At 40.5% G+C, this 26,333-nt stretch overlaps 1 protein-coding gene across 1 annotated transcript in view; it reads right to left on the reverse strand.

Annotated features, from left to right (window-relative positions):
• LOC100136307 (atrial natriuretic peptide receptor 2) overlaps positions 1-26,333 on the reverse strand; it is a 47,308-nt gene that overhangs the window by 1,186 nt on the left and 19,789 nt on the right. Inside the window, exons 8-20 of the mRNA XM_021590867.2 lie at positions 22,361-22,481; positions 20,340-20,414; positions 19,229-19,306; positions 17,246-17,350; positions 16,758-16,829; positions 13,106-13,265; positions 12,828-12,983; positions 12,218-12,386; positions 10,516-10,662; positions 9,653-9,776; positions 2,434-2,502; positions 2,170-2,344; positions 849-947 (exon numbers count right to left, since the gene is read on the reverse strand). Coding sequence (XP_021446542.1) covers positions 849-947; positions 2,170-2,344; positions 2,434-2,502; positions 9,653-9,776; positions 10,516-10,662; positions 12,218-12,386; positions 12,828-12,983; positions 13,106-13,265; positions 16,758-16,829; positions 17,246-17,350; positions 19,229-19,306; positions 20,340-20,414; positions 22,361-22,481 — 1,550 coding nt within the window. The remainder of the gene's footprint in view (positions 1-848; positions 948-2,169; positions 2,345-2,433; positions 2,503-9,652; positions 9,777-10,515; positions 10,663-12,217; positions 12,387-12,827; positions 12,984-13,105; positions 13,266-16,757; positions 16,830-17,245; positions 17,351-19,228; positions 19,307-20,339; positions 20,415-22,360; positions 22,482-26,333) is intronic.

Consider the following 26,333-nt stretch of genomic DNA (forward strand, 5'->3'; position numbering starts at 1 on the left):
AGATCTGTCTATGTTAGGTGGTCAAAAGTAGAAATGAACAGTGAAATTCCTTCCTGCTGCTATGGATATAGTGCCTAGAAACAACTGTGGACAGTGCAGTCCCAGAGGTGATTCCTACCACTATAGGATATTTTATGGTATACAGTTTTATCACTACGGATGTGACATGGGTATAAGTGTTATTAACTATTTATCAATGGACGTGAAAGCACACAGCAGGAAATGGGCAGGAAGGGAGTGGGTTAATCAATAACGTGATGAGTCACTCACAAAACCTCCTGGCTGGCACAACACCAGTGGTCCCCTACCACCACACCAGTTAAGAACAGCTGCCAGTAATACCAGTCCAGATAATCACTCTTAAACTACGATGACAACCTCCATCCTGTCTGTTGCTTTGTGACTATAAATATCCCATTCCCTGTCTACTTTATGCATCCCTTGACGTTTACGTTTCTTACAGGGACGCACGTGCAAAGAGCTAGTCCACAATTTGTATAATTGGATGGTCATGGACTCTCAGACACAAGATATCAGTCAGATTTAGTTAAGACAAATAATGACGGTGAACCAGTCTTTCACAACACCATTGCATGAGACCAATACAAAAGGGAATACTCGGTGGACGAACAACCACAAAATCCAAATCCGAGCAAATACCACATAAATAACAAATAATGAGTACTTAGTAGTCAGTGTGTCAACTGAAACACATTTATTTTTCCCCAATTGAATTCTAGAATGTGACCATTGTTCCATGCAGCAGCATTTCGTTCAAATATTGATTTATTTAAAAAGCGCTGACAGCCACTAAAATAGAACAGCAGAGATCCGAATCTGACACTCACCCTCTCCATTCGATTCCATCCGAGACGCTGTGTTGACAGTATCTCCAAATAAACAATATCTGGGCATTTTCAGACCCACCACCCCAGCACAGACAGGTCCTGAACAGAAGAAAGGCAGTGAATTATACTGGAAATATACTCCATGGAAAACCATCATTTAGATAAAGTAGCATTTCTTTCATTACCAGAACCTCACATGATAAGTTAAGTGTACTTAAAAGCATGAAAGATTAGATTGAACTCAAACAACGCATGCAAAAAATGATGGGATTCAGCACCTCCCACGCAGACTGTTGAAAGACCTATCAGTGATGTTCATGTCAAGTGTTTGAATAAGAATATACTGTACATTCTGCTTGCATGAGATAATGTCCGAGAGCTACGGACAAAAAAAACCCAGAAAAGCTTGACCTGATCCGCCTGTACTTGTTGAAATATTGTCACTACTGGAGAAATTGCCAGAGATTTCTTAACTGAAATACAGTATGTCCTGAAACCTAGATATTGTAATCAACGGTCATAACCATTCACAACAGTTTATAAAAATGACTGAGCAAAAGCCCTATGCGATCATGAAGCAGGAATAGGCAGGATACGTAAGTGGGCAATTGAATCACAGATGAGTTCTTGGCTAGTCGACTATTTGCAATAGTGATAAAAATAAAACGTTTTATCATTTAAACATTTTTACTCAATAGAGAGTTAGAATAATAGAATGTGCCATTTCAAAACATGGTTGTGCATCAGCGATGACATAATTAGCCCATATCAGCAAAAAAAAAATTATTGGTAAGTTAGCTGGCCGCTAGACTATCTAAACTTGTAGTCAGTTGTCATATTAAAAACTGCAAACATTTTCCTACACCCTATGGCAAAATGTGTAGAATTGCATGAAATGAGTTAGAAAATTGCTAAATCTTCTCCACGCCCAATGGCAAAACAAGTACAATTGCAGGAAATGTACTTTAAAACCCATGAGGCACTGCAGCCCCTCATGAGTACCATTTGTTTTGTGGCCCCCACCCCCATCAAAGTTGCCCTTACCTGGTTTAAGCTATTTGTCATAGAATTAAATAAACTGACAATGGCTAGGGCAGATCATGTAACATTTAGGAGGTATTGAAAGATTGAACTTTTATGATTTATTCAAGTTTTTTAGGCGGTAACTATGTAGGGGCCAAGGATAAGGGAGTAGGATTGGGCAAAGACACAGATTAATTCAACTGGACACAAATCTTTTTATTTTTAAACTGCCAGCTTCCAACAGTAGTTAAGCATAAAACATTTTAACAATAATTCCAAACTCCATGTGAAATGATACCTGTGTGGATTCCTATCCTTAGCCGTAGCTGGTCTTGGGGTCTGTGTCGAATCTTGAATGTTTTCACCTGTTCTAGTAAGGCTAATGACATCCCAGCGATCTCTCTTGCGTGGAGTTTACCATTCCTTACCGGAAGCCCTGACACCACCATGTACGCATCACCAATGGTCTCCACCTGAGATATACATGACAACATGTCAGCAGGTAAAACAGGTGATTTTTCACTGGTTGAAAATAACGAAAAACATAACTACCCTGACTTACCTTGTACACATCAAAATTATCGATGATGGCATCAAAGCAGGTGTAAAGATCATTCAGCACCGTCACAACCTACGGAGAATTTAGAGATACTTTAGGTACTCAGGTAAACTAGAAACAGTTGTTCACGGTTAAAACGGTCAGAAACACCACCACTAAAAGCATATTACCGTTATTCTTCTGCTCCCTCAGTCTCTATTTCAGAAATACTTATTTAGCTAGTGGCAAACTTTTGTGAAACGAAGCAATTTCAAATAAAGTGTCCAAAGATAGTAAATTCCACTTTGTGCGTTCATGAGGCATGTTCCATTTGGTTTGCCCCTGTGATTGACGGAGATGTGGTTCTGCATGAACTCCCAATGGTTCCCCCAGTCAGATGAAAATATGTCTGTCTGTTCCCCCGCCTTGGGCCAGTTCCCAGAACCTCAGATTACTGAGAAATGCATTTGCATGAGTAAAACAATGCAACAGACTAAATACTGGGAACACATTTTCAAAAAAAGGATTCAGAATTTTAAGATAAATAATTACGTAAAATATCAGCTGTTTATTCAAAAAGAGATATGAAGTGTTTCATGTTCTCATTCGTCAAACGACTGTTTCACTATTGTAATGCCCCTGAGTAGCTATTAGTTAGGAGATTCAGTGTGCTCATGGAGAGAGAAATGGGGTTCAGAAAACTATTTCAGTGCTAGTTTATACATTTCTTTATTTCACCTTTATATAACCAGGTAAGCCAGTTGAGAACAAGTTCTTATTTACAACTGCGACCTGGCCAAGATAAAGCAAAGCAGTATGACACAAAGAACACAGAGTTACACATGGGATAAACAAATGTACAGTCAATAACACAATAGAAACATCTATATACAGTGTGTGCAAATGTAGTAAGATTAGGGAGGTAATGCAATAAATAGGTCATAGTGGCGAAATAATTACACTGGAGTGATAGATGGTGCAGAAGATGAATGTGCAAGTAGAGATACTGGGTTGCAAAGGAGCAAAAAAAAAAAAAACAATATGGGGATGAGGTAGTTGGGTGGGCTATTTACAGATGGGCTGTGAACAGGTGCAATGATTGGTAAGCTGCTCTGACAGCTGATGCTTAAAGTTGGTGTGGGAGATAAGACTCTATCGTCAGTGATTTTTGCAATTCGTTCCAGTCATTGGCAGCAGAGAACTGGAAGGAAAGGTGGCCAAAGGAGGAGTTGAGCTTTGGGGATGTCCAGTGAAATATACCTGCTGGAGCATGTGCTGCTATGGTGGCCAGCGAAGACTTATAGATGACCTGGAGCCAGTGGGTTTGGCGACGAATATGAAGCGAGGACCAGCCAACGAGAGTATACAGGTTGCAGTGGTGGGTAGTATATTGGGCTTTGGTGACAAAATGGATGGCACTGTGATAGACTGCATCCAATTTGCTGAGTATAGTGTTGGAGGCTATTTTGTAAATTACATCGCCGAAGTCAAGGATCGGTAGGATAGTCAGTTTTACGAGGGTATGTTTGGCAGCATGAGTGAAGGATCCTATGTTGCGGAATAGGAAGCCGATTCTAGATTTAATTTTGGATTGGAGATGCTTAATGTGAGTCTGGAAGGAGGATTTACAGTCTAACCAGACACCTAGGTATTTGTAGTTGTCCACATATTAAGTCAGAACCGTCCAGAGTAGTGATGTTAGACGAGCGGTTGGGTGCGGGCAGCGATCGGTTGAAGAGCATGCATTTAGTTTTACTAGCATTTAGGAGCAGTTGGAGGCCACGGAAGGAGTGTTGTATGGCATTGAAGCTTGTTTGGAGGTTTGTTAACAGTGTCCAAAGAAGGGCCAGAAGTATCCAGAATGGTTTCGTCTGCATAGAGGTGGATCAGAGAATCACCAGCGGCAAGAGCGACATCATTGATGTATACAGAGAAAAGAGTCGGCCCAAGAATTGAACCCTGTGGCACCCCCATAGAGACTGCCAGAGGTTCGAACAAAAGGCCCTTCGATTTGACACACTAAACTCTGTCTGAGAAGTAGTTGGTGAACCAGGCGAGGCAGTCATTTGAGAAACCAAGGCTGTTGATTCTGCCGATAAAAATGCGGTGATTGACAGAGTCGAAAGCATTGTCCAGGTCGATGAAGACGGCTGCACAGTATTGTCTTTTATCGATGGCGGCTATGACATCGTTTAGGACCTTGAGTGTGGCTGAGGTGCATCCATGACCCGCTCGGAAACCAGATTGCATAGTGGAGAAGGTACGGGGGATTCGAAATGTTCAGTGATCTGTTTGTTATCTGTAGTTGAAGTTAAACCATTTCGACTTAATCTAATATTTAATTATATACAGTACCAGTCAAAAGTTTGGACACACTTACTCTTTCAATATTATTATTTCATTTTTTATTACTATTTTCTACATTGTAGAATATTAGTGAAGACATCAAAACTATGAAATAACACATATGGAATCATGTAGTAACCAGAAAAGTATTAAACAAATCAAAACATATTTAATATTTGAGATTCTTCAAAAGCAGCCACCTTTTTGAATTGAATTCAATTTATTTTGAGCTACAGACATTTACAACATGTGGACCCAGAGGATATCAAAGTATTAATTAAAATGCTTATTTCCAAAGTGGTCCTTGATGGTAAAACAATAACACAATTAAAAGAGAAGACAAAAATACAAACAACCATAAATACATTCATGTATATTGACATCCTAAAAAGTGTCACTTTTCAATGCACTTCTCCCTAACCTTAAAAATCAACCATATTCATTTCACATTATATCAATCTATTAACTGCACATCGTATCGATCCTTCAAATAAATACACCGAACCAGCATTAGGGGCACAAGGGGCAGTGGAGTAGTTTCCCTTACTTAGACAACCTTCCCCAAATTAAAAACGATGCTTTTTAAAGCCGTTTTTACTTTTTATTTGCTTGATCTCCAAGGGAAGGCTATTACATTTAGACAAATGCCTGTATGGAAAAAAGTGCTCCTCGCAGTACTGTTTACTTCTGGGATTTTTAATGTGGTCAAAAAGGTGGATAAGGCAAGTATCAGTGGAATGAGCTATTGTAAAGCCAGATTGTAGATCATAAAGTAGTTTGTGCTCAAGAAGGTATCCCTCAAGTTGATTAAAAATACATCTCTCAATAACTTTGGATGAGGTGCTAAGGATTGACACAGGTCTGTAGATTCCTACATTTGTTTTACTGCTCTTCTTGTGGAGTGGAACCACCCGGGCTATTTTGAGATCCTTGGGAAATGTACCACTACTAATAGAAAGGTTTCCAATATGTGTTATCATTTTAGCATTGACAAAAGCACTATCCTTTATGATTCTTGGCAGGAAGATTATCCAGCCCAGTTGCTTTGTTTGTGCTCATTAAGCATAGTAGATTGTTAACTTTGTCTTCTGTTACCATGCACAGCTCAAACAAATAATTTGTGATACCTTTGCTATGGTAAAAGTTATTAATGAAAGACTGGCCAGTGTCCAGAGCAGATGGGTAACTTCTTAACCAGAGATGAGGCTATAGTAAAAAATGTGTTAAAATAATTTGCAACCTGTGCCTGGTCATAACATAAAACATCATTAATATCCAGGCCAATACTACAGGATTTTACCTTATGGGAATTTTTTAAGCCAATGTCCTTAAAAAAAATTCCACAGTTTACGGGGCTGATGTAAGTTGTCAGTAACGGCATATACCCTTTGCTTTGATGACAGCTACTGTATGCACACTCATGGCATTCTCTCAACCAGCGTCATGAGGTAGTCACCTGGAATGCATTTCAATGAACAGGTGTGCATGGTTAAAAGTTAATTTGTGGAATTTCTTTCCTTAATGCGTTTGAGCCAATCAGTAGTGTGGTGACAAGGTGGGAGTGGTATATATAGGATTGCCCAACTTGGTAAAAGACCAAGTCCATATTATGGCAAGAACAGCTCAAATATGCACAGAGAAACAACAGTCCATCATTACTTTAAGACATGAAGGTTCGGCTCTCATGAAGACCACCACAGCAAAGGAAGACCTTAGTTACCTCTGCTGCAGAGGATAAGTTCATTAGAGTTACCAGCCTCAGAAATTGCAGTCCAAATAAATGCTTCACAGAGTTCAAGTAACAGACATCTCAATATTAACTGTTCAGAGGAGACTCTGTGAAAATCAGGCCTTCATGGTCAAATTGCTGCAAAGAAACCACTACTAAAAGACACCAATAAGAAGAAGCCTTGCTTGGGCCAAGAAACACGAACAATGGACATTTTTCATTCCATTTGAGATTTTTGTTCCAACCGCTGTGTCTTTGTGAAACACAGAGTAGGTGAATGTATTATCTCTGCATGAAGCATGGAGGAGGTGGTGTGATGGTGCTTTGCTGGTGACATGGTCAGTGATTTATTTAGAATTCAAGGCACAGTTAACCAGCATGGCTACCACAGCATTCTGCAGCGATACGCCATCCCATCTGGTTTGTGCTTAGTGGGACTATCATTTGTGTTTCAACAGGACAATGACCCAACACCCCTCTAGGCTGTGTAAGGGCTATTTGATCAAGAAGGAGAGTGATGTAGTGCTGCATCAGATGACCTGGCCTCCACAATCACCCGACCTCAACCCAGTTGAGATGGTTTGGGATGATTTGGACCGGAGATTGAAGGAAAAGCAGCCAACAAGTGCTCAGCATATGTGGGAACTCCTTCAAGACTGTTGGAAAAGCATTCCAGGTGAAGCAGGTTGAGAGAATGCCAAGAGTGTGCAAAGCTGTCAAAGGCAAAGGGTGTCTACTTCGAAGAATCTAAAATATGTTTTGTTTAACACCTTTTAGGTTACTACATGATTCCATATGTGTTATTTCATAGTTTTGGTGTCTTCACTATTATTCTACAATGTAGAAAATAGTACAAATAAAGAAAAACCTATGAATGAGTAGGTGTGTCCAAACGTTTGACTGGTACTGTACATCACACAAGACTGACATATAATACAACCGTTCTACAAAGAAATAGAGCACTAAATGGTTGATGAGATACCTGAACCTCAAAGCCACACTAATGTTAAAGAATACTCTGCGTTCTGTAGTCTTAATTAAATAGATCCGTGACCTGAAAATCAAATGGGTAGAATAACTGACATTCAATATACTGTATTACACTGCTACTAAAAGCTAGTGGATGGATTCTTAGCTCTGGGCTATATGAACATTTGCTGAAAGGTAGATGTATGACTGTTCTTGTAAGTAGCTTTCTGCTGGATGTATAGAATTGATCAGTCTGGGTAAAAAAAAACAGTGGTCCTTCAACTGGTTTTGCCTCGGAACCCAAATTGAACCAGGTTGTCTCAGTTGCGATACAATATTCACATCATGAAAAATAATTGCCAAAATACAATCTGAAAAACAAATTTTTATGCTACACAGATAGTAAATGTAGCAATTACATGACAAGGGAACAACATTCCCACCTCTTTCATTGTTAATAATACAATTTTGCTCATATTCATGATAAAGAATGTTAATAAACTTACTGGCTTGAGACCACAAAATTAACCAAAATAGTACTGCTAACAGCACTATATTGAAAATATTGTGATTGAAGACTTATTGTTCTCTAAATCAAATTATTTAAAACATGTAACCTCATCATTTCTACACACTTTCTACTTGATTTACGTTGCTTCAATTCAGAATGCAGTATTTTTAAAATTATGATGTTTTTTTTACTGACACCCGCAAGCCACTCAAAGCCTCAACACGCCAGTGTAGAATCGCTGCTGTAAAAGTATCTTCACAACTCTAGAAGAAACACTCCAGTAACACCATCTTAATTCCTGGCACAAGTTGCATCAAGAAAAAAACCTGGTTCCTCTGGATACATTTCAGAGTTCTGAATGACCAAAATGTTTGGGGAAAAAAATAACATGTTAGGGCACTGCACTTAAAACCATTGAGACCATTACAACCATCCCATCGGCCTTTCATCCTCAAACAGTACATTTAGACCCTGTTGAAGGGAGTCTCTCAATGATATGAGTGGTCTTGAAATCTTCATCTGAGAAAGAAATTCCATTGCAGCTATGGCATCCAGTGACTCAACAATGCGTCAATACGGTCTCAGCTCTCAGTACTATTTTGAGTTGTGGCCTCAGTGTAGGAATGCTTTATACTAGGAGACATACGGTAGGTGCTCTAATAGGCTCTGTGAGGTTACGTAAGTGACAAAGAAGCTCCTCTTCACATTCTCTTCTTTTCTTATAATGAGCTGTTGGATCAGCATATATTTAAACTTTCATGTCAGCTGCCTCGGAGTGTCTTGGGAGAGTTGACATTGTAGTCATTTAGCAGACACTTTTATCCAACGCGACTTAGAGGAGCAGTTAGGGTTAAATGCCTTGCTCAAGGGCACATCAACTTGATTTTTTTACCTAGTCGGGTCTGGATTAGAACCAGCGACCTTTCGATTACAACATTCTTATCCTCCCGAAAGGCGCAGCGGACTAAGGCACTGCATCTCAGTGCTAGAGGCGTAACTACAGACCCTGGTTCGATTTCAGGCTGTATCACAACCCGCTTTGATTGAGAGTCCCATAGGGCGGTGCTCAATTGGCCCAGTGTCGTCCGGTTTGGCCGGGGTAGGTCGTCATTGTAAATAAATAAATAATGTAAATGCCTAGTTAAATAAAGGTTCAATAAATATAAACGCCACCCATACAGGAAGTCTAATTTCCCACTGTGAATTAATACTTTGACTCAATAAATATTGAGTGCATTTTACTTAACAAAACTAACTGCACATACATATGGTATTCAAAGTCGGGTTCGACACATTTAAAAAACAAAAAACAAATAACACACACACACACACACACACACACACACACACACACACACACACACACACACACACACACACACACACACACACACACACACACACACACACACACACACGAAAGATAGACAAATAAGTAAATGTATTAATTGGTTCTCTTAATTTGGATAAGAGAGAAGAAAATGCAGTGAATTAAAGATCATTTTTTGATGTAAATTTCTTTATCTACCGATTTTATTTTTGAGTCATTTGATTTGGGGTGGGTTCCCAAGAAATTATAGCAAAAAAACAAACAAAAAAATGAGGCTCCCGATAATAAAGTTTGAATACCATTGTGTAAGGTATCTGATGTTGGTTAGTGGTGGATATCTCTACGGACAGTTGTTTACCTGCAGTGGTGTACTCTCAGCTGACATTGATGTGAAGCCCACAATGTCACTGAAGTAGATTGTCACACTGTCAAATGCCTCCGCTTGGACCGTCTCCCCTCGCTTTAGCTGCTCTGCTACTGAGCTGTGGATAAGAGAACACAAATTTAGTAAAACAATGCAGAGTGAAATGCTAATACAGACCTATGAATCAACAGTGACAGTAAGCTTGGCAGCTACGGTCCAAAATGAATAAGGGAAGTTATAGTATAAGCAGATCCTAACAGTATCACTTCCTTTTCATTCATATTTTAAAGTACAGTAATTACATTAAAGAGGCACAGTGTAGCACTAGTAGCTAGGTTAACCCAGGACTCTGGTCAAATAGGCTGAATTCTGCAGTGAGAGAAGGTATCGCTCCATTTTCTCAGGCCCTTTTCTGCCTGTCAAAAGGGCTTAAAGTTGGGGGGAGACATTTGGGCAGACAATGGGATGGTAAATGAGTGTGACTACACCACTGAGACAGACAGCTTAAATAGACTGAGGACATGGCTTGTCATTTGCTGCTTTCGTATTATCAGAGGTGCTTAACCCCCCTATCACATTTCTCCTCCTAGTTCTGGTTAATGAGAAGTTTGCTTGTCAGCTCCCATCTTGCCCTTTCATCTCCTCTCTGCTTACGTAACTGTAAATGTGTATATTTAAAAAAAGTGTGAGATAGAAGTGAAAGCTGATGCACTCTTCCACGCCGTGGAATTTAAACAATGAATAGGTGGAACGGCACAACACAGAAAATAGTCTAATTTTCTCTGTTTGATAATCAGAAGTTCAGATGTATAAACATAATAGTGCAAGAGGAGAATCCAAATAATAATTATTCTGACTGTGGCAAGATCTGGTAAAGTAGATTTTCGGCTTTTCTCTTCTCCTCCAGGTAGGCTTGCGTTCGTTCCTCTACCAGGTTCTCCAGGTTGTTGGCGTACTGCTCCATCCTGGACAGCAGGTTGTTCAGAATGCTTGTACTTCCCTCCCTGTGACACAAACAGACAGAAAGATGACATACCCATTCATTTGTTGACATTCTAAATGACAAATCTTTCCATTCCATTAACCTCACTTAATATGGTCCATTCAATGCGTATTTCAGAACTGACTTCATGGTCGTACTTTTCAGACCCTTTGTCTATACAGCACAGGGGTTGAGTCATTCAGGGCTATACTGTAGCTGTCCAGTACTGTACACTCAGTGTTTGGAATCTTTCCCACATCTCTAATGGGTCATAGATCATACACCCACATGTAGAGGAACACGACGGTAAATCAAGACATTAAATACAGACGGTGGTAAATAGCAGTGCATCAAGGGTAATCACGTGAAGGATACACAGCTTACTCTCTTAAAGTACACGATAGACTGGCCCCGGCCCTGAATCATAAGGATTGTCACTGAGGACCCATAGGAGGGGAGAGATTTCACATTCTTTACCCAGCCGAATGGTTATCATAGTAATCAAGGTCACTTACAGAGAAGTGAATTCAGCCATTTGTAATACACAAAGTGAGAGCCCCTTATGTGGGCTACATCAGATCGTTTACGGCACTGATTACTAAAGACCCTGTTTGTTCTTGTGTCCTTCAGCCAGTGCTTCACACACCAAAAATAACACGCCATCAGCCACTACGTCAATAAAATATATTTACGTAATGAAATGAAGTGCTTCTGAGAGGTATCAATCATGTCTCTCTTACCTCAGGCCAGTGGAATTGGCCAGAAGTATCACTGAGGCTAGTGGTGCCAGTGGCTATATGTTAACGTGACAGACAGACCGATCCAGAGCCCTGCTTTGAGCCACACGGCCAAGCCGCCAGTCAATATAATGAACCACAACCTGTGTTGTGATCTCCCTGTCACAACTGTCAGAATTCAAACGGAGTACGTCTAACTCGCCAAAACAAACAGCCTTCGTACTTGTAAGAAATACAGAAGCGTTGAATGACATGAAAACAGTTCTGCAGCAAGGGGACACATCTGATAGTGGGGGTGTTGTAGGGAAAAGGAGTATGGCCCTGAAAGCTTGATCCGGTGACAAAACAAACACCAGGGTCTGATTTCCTCCCACGGCTCATAAAGCACTTGGTTTTCTTGGTTGCAGAGGTCACTCCACATCTTCAAGGTTTTCTGGATTTTGATCAGCAGGTAGATCACATATTTCTCCTTCTGTGACAGGTCTGCCCAGCTCAAGGGAACACGCACCCACACAGAAACCAAAATATGCATCTGAATAATGCATGGGGTAGGCCATGAAGAACAACAAGATAAATATAAACTCCACACTTGTGGAGGATGAAGACTTCCTATCGCTCTGATCTGAAATTATTTGTGTGTGATAAGCAGCACCACTTTCTTTCATCTTATTTATATTAATGCTATTCCCTTTTCTAGCATCTCTTGATAATATCAACTTCTTTCAATTATTTCCTCCATTCTCCTTTTCAAACATCTTGATAAAAATAAATCCAAAGAAAATATGATCTACATGGAGGAGCTAGGCAGCCATTTTGGGCATGGTGGTGATCAGTGCTCACTTGTTGAGTTTGGTGATGTAGATCTTGATATGGCTAAAGTCAGGCCGCTCGACGGGGTCCTCGGCCCAGCAGCTGTCCATCAGGATGGTCAGCTCCTCACAGTGGCAGCTGTTGTCTGTGGTGGGCCGGAAGTAAGGCTTCTGGCCGTTACGCACCTTCTGCACTATCTCTGCAGTAGTCAAGATAGGGGAGTGTTAGTGTGTGTGTGTGTGTGTGTGTGTGTGTGTGTGTGTGTGTGTGTGTGTTCGTGTGTGTGCGTGCGCACTGCAGTCTCTGGGAAATTGATTGATCCATAAAGTCCTAGGGAGAACTGAAACCAGCAGTACTGCAGCCCTTGAGCCAAGGACTGGAGTGGTCCAACCCGGAAGATGATTTTCTTTATGCATTAGGGAACATGCATTAAGGAGGAAATGGGGCAAAAAGGTTAGTCTTTTTGGTCTTAATTCATGTTAAGGGTTAGGCATTAGGGTTAGCAGAGTGGTTAAGGTTAGGTTTAACATTTGATGACTTTGTGGCTGTGCCAGTTAGTGACCACTCTGCAGAGCTGCCTCCAGTACATGAGTCATTACAATAAATGCCAACCTGCATTTATTAGCATAATTAGTTTTACCTTTGGGGCTCAGATCCATGCCGTCCACATAGAAGGGTCCATTCCTCAAGGCTATCTCCTGGAGTATGATGCCAAAGCTGTACACGTCTCCTTTCTGGGTGCCCTGTGGAGGGTGTCTGTCGTAGATCAACAACTCAGGGGCCGTCCACAGCTTCTCTGGAAACACAACAAACTCACATTAACCACTGAGCATCTTCTCCTTTATCCAATCCTCCATTTTGTTGTCTTCCATTGGTGAAGAGGCAAAGTGATCACCTCGGCTGGCAATGTTGACCTACTTGCATAGAGTGCGTGCGAGTCGTCATTTTCACATGATGAACGGAAACTGGCCAGGCCGTAATCCGTAATTTTCAACACAAATCGACTGTCCACCACACAATTAGATGACTTCAGATTTCCATGGGAGCCAATGTAGCTGTTGTGAAGATAGTTCATTCCCTGACGAAGCAAGCATTAAATTGACTGTTCAAAAAGAAATGTCCTCCAGTATAGCACACATGAAAACATACACATCTGATCATGTGGAAATAATGTGTTTTGAGTTTGATCGAAATGGAAATGTGATGGAAATTCTGCACGGAGCTAAGTGTTTCAAGTAGTACATTTCACATGGGAAATCTAATTCCTACGGGGACACAAAAAGTGCACTGTCATGGGGCGGCAGGGTAGCCTAGTGGTTAGAGCGTTGGGCTAGTAACCGGAAGGTTGCAAGTTCAAATCCCCGAGCTGACAAGGTACAAATCTGTCGTTCTGCCCCTGAACAGACAGTTAACCCACTGTTCCTAGGCCGTCATTGAAAATAAGAATTTGTTCTTAACTGACTTGCCTAGTTAAAAAAATGTATATATGTCTAGTATTTGTAGGAGCATATGTCAGAATGTGGCTTATAGTGCCTTTTGCTTGTTAGAAAGTCCCTGTTGTTGACAGCTTGACGGACTGTTATTTTAACAGTAATTTGGTTAATTTCCTCCATGATTCACATAAAAAAATAAGCAGGGTAAAAATAATTATTGAAAATACATGGATGATTACATTTGATTAAGCGGAAGGAATTTTGTAGCGAGGTTGTCATTATGTTGCTTTCTAAGTTTTCAACCTGGACTCAGGGGTAGATGTAACATAGTAAATGTAAATCTGTTTCCCTGTAGCATGAAATGTTACATTACATATGATGTTACAATTTGTATGATATGTTACAAATTGCAATTCGTACAATATGTTACATTTACAATGCGTATAATATGTTACAAATTCCAATTTTTTTGTGGCTTATATTAGGTAGGTGGCTAACGCTAGCTAGGTGGGTGACGTTAGCAAGGCTAGGGTTACGGTTAAGAGTTGGGTTAAAGGGGTAGTCCTTTCCTGCAGTCAAACGAGCTAGGGGCCTCATGGGTGGAATGTTAAATGTTAAGAATTCCTTAATTACTCAACATCATTTTGAAAAGCCGCCAAAACTCTGGTGTTTCTTTGTAGAACGGTTGTATTATATGTCAGTCTTGTGTGATGTACAGTACCAGTCAAAAGCTTGGATATACCTACTCATTCAAGGGTTTTTCTGTATTTTTACCATTTTCTACATTGTAGAATAATATTGAAGACATCAAAACTATAAAATAACACACATGGAATCATGTAGTAACAAAAAAAAAGTTAGAAACAAATCTAAATATATTTTAGATTTTTCAAAGCTGCCTTGATGACAGCTTTGCACACCCGGCATTCTCTCAACCAGCTTTATGAGGAATGCTTTTCCAACAGTCTCGAAGGAATTCCCACATACGTGGAGCTCTTGTTGGCTACTTTTCCTTCACTCTGCGGTCCAACTCATCCCAAACCATCTCAATTGGGTTGAGGTCAAGTGATTGTGAAGGCCAGGTCATCTGATGCAGCACTATATCACTCTCCTTCTTGATCAAATAGCCCTTACACTGCCTGGAGGTTTGTTGGGTCATTGTTCTGTTGAAAAACAAATGATAGTCCCACTAAACGCAAACCAGATGGAATGGCGTATCAGTGTAGAATACTATGGTAGCCATGCTGGTTAAGTGTGCCTTGAATTCTAAATAAATCACTGACAGTGTCACCAGCAAAGCACCCCCACACCATCACACCTCCTCCTCCAGGCTTTATGGTGGGCACAACACATGCGAAGATCATCTGTCCACCTACTCTCACAAAGACACAGCGGTTGGAGCCAAAAATCCAACATTTGGACTCATCATACCAAAAGACAGATTTCCACCTGTCTAATGTCCATTGCTCGTGTTTCTTGGCCCAAGCAAGCCTCTTCTTATTATTGGTGTCCTTTAGTAGGGGTTTCTTTGCAGCAATTCAACCATGAAGACCGGATTCCTCTGAACAGTTGATGTTGAGATGTGTCTGTTACTTGAACTCTATGAATCATTTATTTGGGCTGCAATTTCTGAGTCTGGTAATTCTAATGAACGTATCCTCTACAGCAGAGGTGACTCAGGTCTTCATTTCATAGCGCATGATGGTTTTTGCAACTGCACTTGAAGAAACCTTCAAAGTTCTTGAAATTTTCCGTATTGACGAACCTTCATGTCTTAAAGTAATGATGAACTGTCGTTTCTCTGTGCTTATTTTAGCTGTTCTTGCCATAACATGGACTTGGTCTTTTACCAAATTGGGCTATCTTTTGTATACCACCCCTACCATGTCACAACACAACTGATTAGGTCAAATGCATTAAGGAAAGAAATTCCACAAATGTACTTTTAACAAGGCACACCTGTTAATTGAAATGCATTCCAGGTGACTACCTCATGTAGTTGGTTGAGAGAATGCCAAGAGTGTGCAAAGTTGTCATCAATAAACTCAAATATAAACTATATTTTGAGTTGTTTAACACTTGTGGTTACTACATGATTCCATATGTGTTATTTAATAGTTTTCATGTCTTCACTAATATTCTACAATGTAGAAAATAGTAAAAAATTAAGAAAAACCCTTGAATCAGTAGGTGTCCAAACACTTGACTGATCCTGTATATAAAATGTAATATTGGGATGAAAATTCTAAATGTAATACATTTCAACTCTATATCTGACATGCTACAGGCGTCTTCTTTTTTAAAGCCCATAACCATGTGTGTGAGGTGTATACTTTAGTTTCAAAGTAAATTTGTTTAAGACTACCAAGAAAAAATTATGTGTGGGGGAAGGGTTAGCTAACATGTTAAAAAGTTCGAAAGTAGCTAGAAAGTATTAAATAGTTGCAAAGTTACTAATTACCTAATATGCTAAGGTGGTCCGTAATGAGATTCAAGCACTCAACCTTTGGGTAGCTAGACGTTCGTGTTATACGCCCAGCCACTGCTGGTTTTGCCTTAAGTAACCGTATGACTTATGTAACCACACCAAACATAACATATCATACTAATTTAAGTGTCCCGGATTTAAATTTACTATGTTACTTCTAGTGTATGAGACCAGAGAGAAGTTTTCGGTCATACTAAGTGTGATGCCAATGTAAAGGGCGTCACACTGCTTGATTAGTGAGCAACACCTCCTCCTGATTTAGCTCATGACGAGGCTCGAACCCAAGACCTCTGTCTTGCTAGCACATGTGACCGACCTCCTGAAACGTGTTACGAGTCGGCGCCACGCAAAAACCTTGCTATTCGCTGGTGTAAGTGGGGACACTTCAGCCTGAGAAGTAAGTTTCACACATCCACATGTGCTAAATCAATACCTACTCTCTCTAATATTCATTAGACATTCTTATTGAACCTTTATTTAACTAGGCAAGTCAGTTAAGAACAAATTCTTATTTACAATGATAGCCTACCCCGGCCAAACCCTCCCCTAACCCGGACGACGTCAATTGTGCGCCGCCCTAATAAGGTACCCAACTGCAGTTACAATCGTAGTACATTTATTGTTGGCTGCTGTCAAACAGGACACATACCTTGACTATGTCGTTGATGAGTGAATAGCGGAACATCCAGTCCAGATTGATGCTCTCATTCTCCAAAATGTCCTGGAAGTAGAAGTACAATTTTCAGCTGACATCACTCTAATTCATCTGACATGTTTCACAATTTTTTTTATTTTTTTTACCTTTATTTAACTAGGCAAGTCAGTTAAGAACAAATTCTTATTTTCAATGACAGCCTAGGAACAGTGGGTGAACTGCCTGTTCAGGGGCAGAACAACAGATTCTTGTCAGCTCGGGGGTTTGAACTTGCAACCTTCCGGTTACTAGTCCAACGCTCTAACCACTAGGCTACCCTGCCGCCCCTCACATAACGTATCCATCATTTGAATGAATAATAAAATTAGCAAGACCACACCGAATGGTCATTTCAATATTCTAGTTGGTCCAAGTGATTCTACTTGGCAAAACATGCAAACACAATTGAAATGCCATTAAACGGAATGATTGTGAGATCTTACCTGAAGACTACCTCTGGGACAATATTCAGTCACTATGCAGTTGTTGGGAGGGTCAATGCAGGCACCGATGAATCTGGTTAAATGATTGAACTGCACATCTCTCATCTGTAAACAAACAAATTGACATTCAAATCTCTCTCTCTCATATGGCTATAGATATGGTTTTTCCTTTCTAGAAATGCAACCCCAAAAAAAGCACCCCCTCAGAATAGTCCATTTACAGCGTGCAGGTTTTGGTACAGTGTCTTTTCTACACGTTGAGTATAGCATTCCCTCATTGGCCATCCAGTTGACACGTGCATGTGAATAACTTGGGCCGGGAGGTTATGAATGAGGCAGTGTTGTGGGAACTTACAGCATGTGAAAAAATGCAGAGGTGTTGAAAGGAGGTACTGGCTCTAATATGAGTGCATAGCAGTCAAACGTGTAAAAGGCACTACATGGAAAATGATCATTAATTCCATGTCCTCTTTTTACAACCTGGGATCTCATCCAAAAATGAATCATGTCAAATAAAAGCATACAAAACAAAATCCTATAAATGATGTTCGGGCTTGTCACATAGGAAAGCGTTGCGTGCTCTGTATTTAAAAGTTCCATATGATGTGTATGTATAAACAACAGAGCGAAATTGAATCCAGTCCACACATCCTCTCTGTTTCAATACATCCATGCCCTGGCAGGGAGGATGTACATAATATCTCGGAGCAGTGTGAAACTTCCAAAAACAGTGAGAATAACCTGTACAGTGTGTTTTGGTTTGGGGCCGATTCACTAACAGAGGTGAGTGACAGCTGCTGAAACACCAAAACCAGGGAGTCAGTTGCTCCTGTTTCACAGCTCAGGAGAAGTTAGCATACCCTTTGGCCTATATAATTTCCCCTGCGGAACACTAGCAAAGGGAGGATAGGAGAGAAGAGGGGGAGGATAGCCTCAAAGACAAACGGTTAAGTTTCCATTGGCAGGCCCCTCTCTCCCTCATCTGGTCGGCTCTTTCATGAGCGGGGAACTGACAGCCGATCAGGTCCCTGGGGCGTCTGATGAGCAGCCAGCTCAGACTGGTGTCTCTCCTGAGTGCGCCGCCCACCCGCCATCGCTGAGTAGAGGCATCCAGGGCCTTCCCATCCACTGGGCCACAGTTCAGAGCGAGAGAGCGAGGGGGTGGGGGCTAGGCTGCCCAGAGCCTTATCCATGGCACAGATGATAACTCAATTAATACAGACCCAGAGATCCGATAATAGCACTGACTAACGTCTGGCCTTTCATTAGCCTCAAACTAATATGTTTCAGCAATGTTTTGTCTTTCCCACATCGTGTTTCAAGTCGGATGTATTCTTCCCCCCCCCCCCCCCCACATTTCTCTGTCACTGTCTCATAAAAAGTAATTCCCAAAATGGAGATCATTTTCTTCATCCACAGCTGTTGCAGCTGATGTTGGAGGACGTTTGAGGATCTGAGTCTTTAACAGCAGCAGTACAGGTTCAGTAATAAGACATCTCTTGTAGCGGCGTGAAAGAGGCCCTCCTTCGAACAACTTGGTAATGATTCAGCACATACCCCCCAATGCCCACACTGGTTTTACCACCTCAGTGGGAGAGCCTCATTCTAATACTGCTGCTGCAGAGGGGTCATAAACAGAGGCATGCTCGCCTAAAACAACATGAGGCAGGGCCCGGGTAAAGGGACATTCAACTCTAGTCCAGGAGGGTCAGACTGTTTACTAGTTTAGACCCAAGTCCTTTCATCGGTGACTGGTTCAAACCTGGGGAAATCAGGTGAGTGGTCTCTATAGCAGCCAATAACACTAAATCATCAATGACGTATAAGAGGGAAAAGACTAATCTTAACAAACGCTTCAGGAATGGATACCCCTCTGCAGTGAGGCAGTAAGGAGCTAAACAACCCACCAGACTTTATGACAATAACTTTAAGTAATAACAGCAGACATACACAGTAAAACATTGGGTACTGGTCTGGACTTACATGTTTGAGCTCGAACAGCACTTGTCTGGTCAGCTCGATCCTCTTCTTGTTCACATGTTTGATGGCCACCAGGTTGCCCTGTGTCAAAGAGATAAAGAGATGGAGATTAAAAACCTTCTACTGCAGGTTGAGCGACAGACTGCTGTGTAGTGTACTGGGACTATAGAGATATGTTCTTTAGTAGGGTTTCCCAAACTCAGTCCTGGGTCACCCCCCTGGGTGAACATTTTAGTTTTTGCCCTAGCACTACACAGCTCATTCAAAGAATCAACTCATCATCAAGCTTTGATTATTTGAATCAGCTGTGTGGTGGGCAAAAACAAAATGGCACCCCTGCGAGGCCCCAGGACCGAGTTTGGGAAACCCTGGCCTATAGTATTATTTTTCTATGACTGTGACAATTCAATAGGAGAGACCTAAATGTGACCATCTATGGGATCTGTGTGACGGACAGGCATCCATTCGTTGGGAAGAATGAAAAGGACAAATATAATGCTAATGGGAACATATCTACGTATATTTTTCACAGAATTCTTGAAAGGTAAAGGGGAAAACACACGGGACAATAGGTGGACTATAGTGTAGATATAATAGTGTATGGTATATATGCCAGCTATATTTAACATCTGTTCTATGCTACCGAGATGGAGAGTTATATCTGTCACTTTGATATGTAAAGATAAGTCAATCTACAGAGAAATACCATCAAATCCAAGGTGTGAATTCTAACTAGAAAAAGTGAGAAAAATACACAAACGTTGGATACTTGATCATAGGGATATAATCCTATATGGTTGAATAGAAGAACAAACTAAATTGTTACATGTAGCCAACAGCCACGTATCAACATTCAAGACCTGACATTGATATTATATTCCTCCACCCTCTCAATAGACTCGTTAAACAGAAACATTAACAACAACAACAAGTTGCTAGCGGTGTCCAGACTGCGAGGTGGGATGTGAACCACACTCTTGTGTCTCACCAGCCATCTGAGCTGAGCTCTGCGGAGCTCGCCCACTCTCCTATCCATCTCCTCTGTGAGCATGCACATGTGTGGGTGTGAAGGAGTGAGCAGGAGTTGAAAATATCAGAACTCAGAAAGCCTTACCTTAAAATAGCCTGTTTTAGCAAATAGCTGATATTTTCCATGGGCAGTTATCAAGGAGCCGTAGCTGGAGCCTCTCTGGAAGGAGTAACAAGTATCCTTTCTCAGATAAGATACAGTCAGAGAAATGTTCAGGTACACTACAATTAGGTTCAGTTTGGTTATTATTAAATGTACAAATATACAATGCAACGCTACAACGTTCACTGATACAATTGAGTTCTTTTCAGAGATTTGACATTTTATTCATATCTCAAAACATTTTTGAAAAAGGCTCAGTGTATATTTGCCAGGTAAATGAAGAATTGGCATGTTTTCATATGCAAAACAGAATTCTGGGGAGATGTACGTGTAGGAACGAGCGTGCACAGGGTGAATGAAAAGGGAGTGAGGGAATATATTAAGTGTCAGCATGCACCACATATTAGTAAATAATGCAAATATTGGCAACACATGGCATACTGGAAAATACATTAGTTTTGAAAATCAACATGCTTTCCACAGTTTTATCCCAGGAATTGGACTGAAAACTTGTAATGAAGAAAGTGTGTGCATGAATTCCTGTACATGTGTACTGTAAGTGTGTAATTATTGGCACCCTTGATAAAGATGAGCAAAAAAAAGACTATGAAATAATACAAATACTGAGCTAAAAAATATATAAATTGTTATTTTATACTAATACAATTGCTCAGAGAAATAGATTTTGTTTAACAAATAATAAAAATATTATTAAAAAAATTAGCAGCACCCCTGTTTGAAATTTTCTCACTCTCCCCTTGTGAGGATAATGACACTGAGCCTTTTTGAAACAAATTGTATGAGATTGGAGAACACATTGGGAGGGATATTAGACCATTCCTCCACACAGAATATTCCAGATCCTTGATATTATTTGGTCTACTCTGCTCTTATGAACTGCCCTCTTCAATTCAAACTACAGGGCTTCAATGTTGTTCATGTCCGGAGACTAAGATGGCCATGGCAAAATGTTGATTTTATGGCCAATTAACCATTTCTTTGTGGATTATGATTAGTGCTTGGGGTTGCTGTCTTGCTAGAAGATCCACTTGCAGCCAAGTGTCAGCCTCCTGGCAGAGGCAACCAGGTTTTGTCTAAAATATCCTGGTACTTGGTAAAGTTCATGATACAAGGGCCCCAGGACCAGTGGAAGACAAAACATAAAAAAGATCCACAACCACATTTTTCTGCATATGCTTCTGTTTTTCAACGCCAAACCCACCACTGGCGTGTGTGGCCAAAGAGCTCTATTTTCATGTCACCTGACCAAAGCACCGGTTCCAATCCAATGTGCCAACGCAGTTGATCAAACTCCAGGTGGTGCTATGGTCAGATAACATGAAAATAGAACAGGGGTGCCAATCATTTTGTTGACAAGCTATTACTTTGTTAAACAAAATCTCTTTCATATGAATTGTATGTATGTATGGGCCAGACTTAGGGATATTTTAACAATCATTTAATATGAGTCTGCCATTGCAAACCCAGCAACCTTCAATAAACCACTGGGAAGACTTTCAAGAATGTGTAAACTAACAAATGATTTGGACCGTCTTTCACTCCTTCTCTGTCTTTCTCTGTTTCTCTCTCAGTGTAAAACATGTTCTGTATGTAGACACTGACATGTTAACACATGTTAATGCCATGTTTGCTATTTTGTTTGCTACTAAACAATAATGACACCAATAATAGTACCCAGAGACAGATATCTATCCTCTGTGATACTTTAGGTCTATAGAGAGGATGAGCCTTTCATTTCACTGACTAAAATGGAATTCTAATCTGCCAGAGAAACAAGAACGTCTTAATCTCTGACGCACTGCAGTGCCAGGACTACTGATAAATTGAAATTCAATATTAAGATCAAATTGTGAGGAAATCTTTTAGGCAACCAGCATGTCATAATATGAGATTGCTCTGAATGACTAATATTCAACATACTACAGACCATTCATTGGTTTGAACTCTTGAGTCTTGACAGGATATTTCAGAGACAAACGTACCTGTGAGAGGGTCAGACGGCTGCCTGCTTTTTTGGGGTATTTGTTGGGGCTCTCAAACTGCAGGTCCTCCCACTTTATCCTCCACAGCATTCCAGCCAACTCCTTCTCTAGCTTCAGCTTCCTTCAACAGGAACAGCAGGAGGACACATTAATAAAGGGGTTTACAACAAAGGCACAGAACTGAACGCTCACATGTGGATGCAGTATGCATGGAATGGTTGTTATCAGATTGGCGAAACAGAAATGACAGAATCATCAGCCATGACAGAATCATTACTGATGAGCAATGTATTTGTGATTTTTCAACAGAATTGAAACTTGCCATTTCAAATGAGATATTCATCTTTTTGTCAGTGATATTTTCTCAGATACTATCTGTTAAATGCAGTTGTTGAATGATTTGGGTTCAGTAGTCTAACACTGTCAGAGGGTATAGTTTGAATTGTAAACAGTTCTACTAAAAAAATGATCAAATATAAGTTGTGGTATAGTGAATAATAAGTCTGTAATAATGTAACGCTACAATGCGTCCTCCGTGATGTTGATCGAACTGCAAGTTACTGTAACTGCAAGTTAACAGGCCAACAGAAAATACTGGGTGACCAAAAATAGCCCACTTAAATATTTATTGACATTTTAATTTTCAGGTCACTGATTTCAGGACATTTTTTCTGGTGTTATTTTTAAAACACCAGTATAACTGGCAGTCACTCCGAGACTTGGAAAAAAATATCCAAGTGAATCAACACATCTGGTGCAGATCTCTCAGGACCTGGTGTTTCTCAGCATTCACCGATTTGCTGCAAAAAGTCCATGTTTTTAAAATTAAACTATTTTCCTCAAGCATAGCTCAAATGTTGAGAAAGTGAGCATTTTGAGGGGGAAATCCTTATTAGTTTGACACATTGAAAAGAGCAGAGCCCACACATTCCAGGCCAATCTAAAAGGTGTAAAACACTTCCAGATGGTGGCAGTGGATTATTGCTGCGTTTGCATATTGGTGGATTTTATGCTTCTACTGAGCCACCCGAGTTGGCCCCAAAAGAGACTATTATTTGTTTCTTTTAGAGCACATTTTCAAGTCAAACAGTCCAAAAACCTTTCGCTGGGTCCTAACATTGAAAACCTCCATGGCCCTGCATTCCAGGCAGTTTAGAGTATTAAAAAAAGGCACTGGGCTTTCAAGTGACTCCTTGACTAATCAGGAAACTGTTTTAAATTCTGTTTTTAATAGGGTTTGAATTCAGAAACTTCAAAAACAGACATAAGTTGTACCAAACAACAATAAGAACTACAAGATAAGTTGGTGTCTGATCAGATACAATTAGTAAAAACAAAAACCAGATACACAAATCAACAAACAATTCATTTTGTAACGTTATTTGTTCCATGCCGGTGGGTATATAAGCTCTCTGGACTGTGCCCGTATGGAAGAATGGAAATTTCACATCATTGCAGGGGAGCAGCGCAACCTTTCAGGGCAGGAAACACCATTAAACCAATTATCTCTTCCCAAAAAGTATTTTTCTATTTAAAGGCCTTCGTTTGCAGGCCTCTGGCAGCCGCAGCACCAGAGTGTGGGGCTCCACACTAGCTCTATTGTTTCATAAATCCCATATGTGAATACCTTTGCTGGACCAACTCTCCATTAAACTACATAGCCTAGTAGGTTCTGCTCAACTTCCCCCTCACACTGCACACACATTTAAACCCTAGTCAGACGTCATTAGAAAGCTAAGCTGACCCTCCTTTGAATGGTGCACGATACACATGGAAGAAAATCACACAATAAATGGTGACGTCCGTGAGAGAATGTGTGTTCACATTTGGTATAAGAGAACCCCATATATGACCAAACCATGGAGTTTAATTTAAAGCTAATGCTCCACAAATATGTCTTTATGCACTTGTTTCTGTATCACTTTTCAGTCTCTAAGGCATACATTTTTTTTACCCCCTTTTCTCCCCAATTTCGTGGTATCCAATTGTTAGTAGTTACTATCTTGTCTCATCGCTACAACTCCCATACAGGCTCGGGAGAGACGAAGGTCGAAAGCCATTCGTCCTCCGAAACACAACCCAACCAAGCCGCACTGCTTCTTAACACAGAGCGCATCCAACCCGGAAGCCAGCCGCACCAATGTGTCGAAGGAAACACTGTGCACCTGGCGACCTGGTTAGCGTGCACTGCGCCCGCCACAGGAGTCGCTGGTGCGCGATGAGACAAGGATATCCCTACCGGCCAAACCCTCTCTAACCCGGACAAGACTAGGCCAATTGTGCGTCGCCCCACGGACCTCCCGGTCGTGGCCGGCTGCGACAGAGCCTGGGCGCGAACCCAGAGTCTCTGGTGGCACAGACCCCTAGACCACTGCACCACTCGGGAGGCCCAGGCATACATTTTAAAGAAACTGTGATAAGGAAAGATAAAGATTTGGTCATTAACATCCTGACAAATAGAGAGGCAAATTAATGTTTTAATATTTAAAACATAATTAATATGAATTATCAAGGTTCCACCTGTGACGGACAATATTAACATCAATATTTGGGGTGACAGCAGATGCTTTTATTTACAGCTCAAAACTCCAACTGCATGAAGAGCAAGCGCAAACATTTCCATGTTTCTCTAGATAAACAGGGTTCAGAGTACCAATTATTTTTCCAGCAGCTGCATAAGCACACGGGCGGGTTTTTTTTGCCACCGCAATTAAAAAGCCAATTATGCAAAACTATAACTTATTTCTGAAAACTCACTACAACTCTAGATCAGTTCACAAAGTTCAATACAATGTGAGTGGGGATCAACCAAAGATCTCAGTCTACATTCAGTGTAAAGAATAATAACAAAGTAACGTGTTAATGATTATTATGCGAGTGTAACGATGCAGGCGTTACAACTACAGTGCCTTCAGAAAGTATACATTCCCCTGGACTTATTACACGTTTTGCTGTGTTTCAGGCCAAATTCAAAATGGATTAAATCAAATGTTTTTCCTCACCCATCTACACACAATACCACATAATGACAAGGTGAAAATGTGTTTAGAATTCTTTGCTAATTTATTTGAAATGAAATACAAAAATATCTCACAGAAAAATATCTCACATGATTCCATATGTGTTATCCATAGTTTTGATGTCTTCATTACTTTTCTACAATGTAGAAAATAGTAAAAATAAAGATAACCCTTGAATGAGTATGTATGTACAGTTGAAGTCGGAAGTTTACATACACTTAGGTCGGAGTCATTAAAACTCGTTTTTCAACCTCTCCACAAATTTCTTGTTAATTAACGAACTATAGTTTTGGCAAGTCAGTTAGTGCATCTACTTTGTGCATGACACAAGTAATTATTCCATAATTGTTTACAGACAGATTATTTCACTTATAATTCACTGTATCACAATTCCAGTGGGTCAGAAGTTTACATACAATAAGTTGACTGTGCCTTTAAACAGCTTGGAAAATTCCAGAACATTATGTAATGGCTTTAGAAGCTTCTGATAGGCTAATAGGCTAATTGACATAATTTGAGTCAATTGGAGGTGTACCTGTGGATGTATTTCAAGGCCTACCTTCAAACTCACTGCCTCTTTGCTTGACATCATGGGAAAATCAAAAGAAATCAAAAGAAGTCCTCAGAAAAAAATTGTGGACCTCCACAAGTTTGGTTCATCCATTGGAGAAATTTCCAAACGCCTGAAGGTACCACGTTCATCTGTACAAACAATAGTACGCAAGTATAAACACCATGGGACCACGCAGCCGCCATACTGCTCAGAAAGAAGACACCTTCTGTCTCCTAGAGATGAATGTACTTTGGTGCGAAAAGTGCAAATCAATCCCAGAACAACAGCAATAGACCTTGTGAAGATGCTGGAGGAAACAGGGACAAAAGTATCTATATCCACAGTAAAACGAGTCCTATATCGACATAACCTGAAAGGCCGCTCAGCAAGGAAGAAGCCA

Source organism: Oncorhynchus mykiss, chromosome Y (assembly GCF_013265735.2).
Source record: "Oncorhynchus mykiss isolate Arlee chromosome Y, USDA_OmykA_1.1, whole genome shotgun sequence".
Lineage (NCBI taxonomy): Eukaryota > Metazoa > Chordata > Actinopteri > Salmoniformes > Salmonidae > Oncorhynchus > Oncorhynchus mykiss.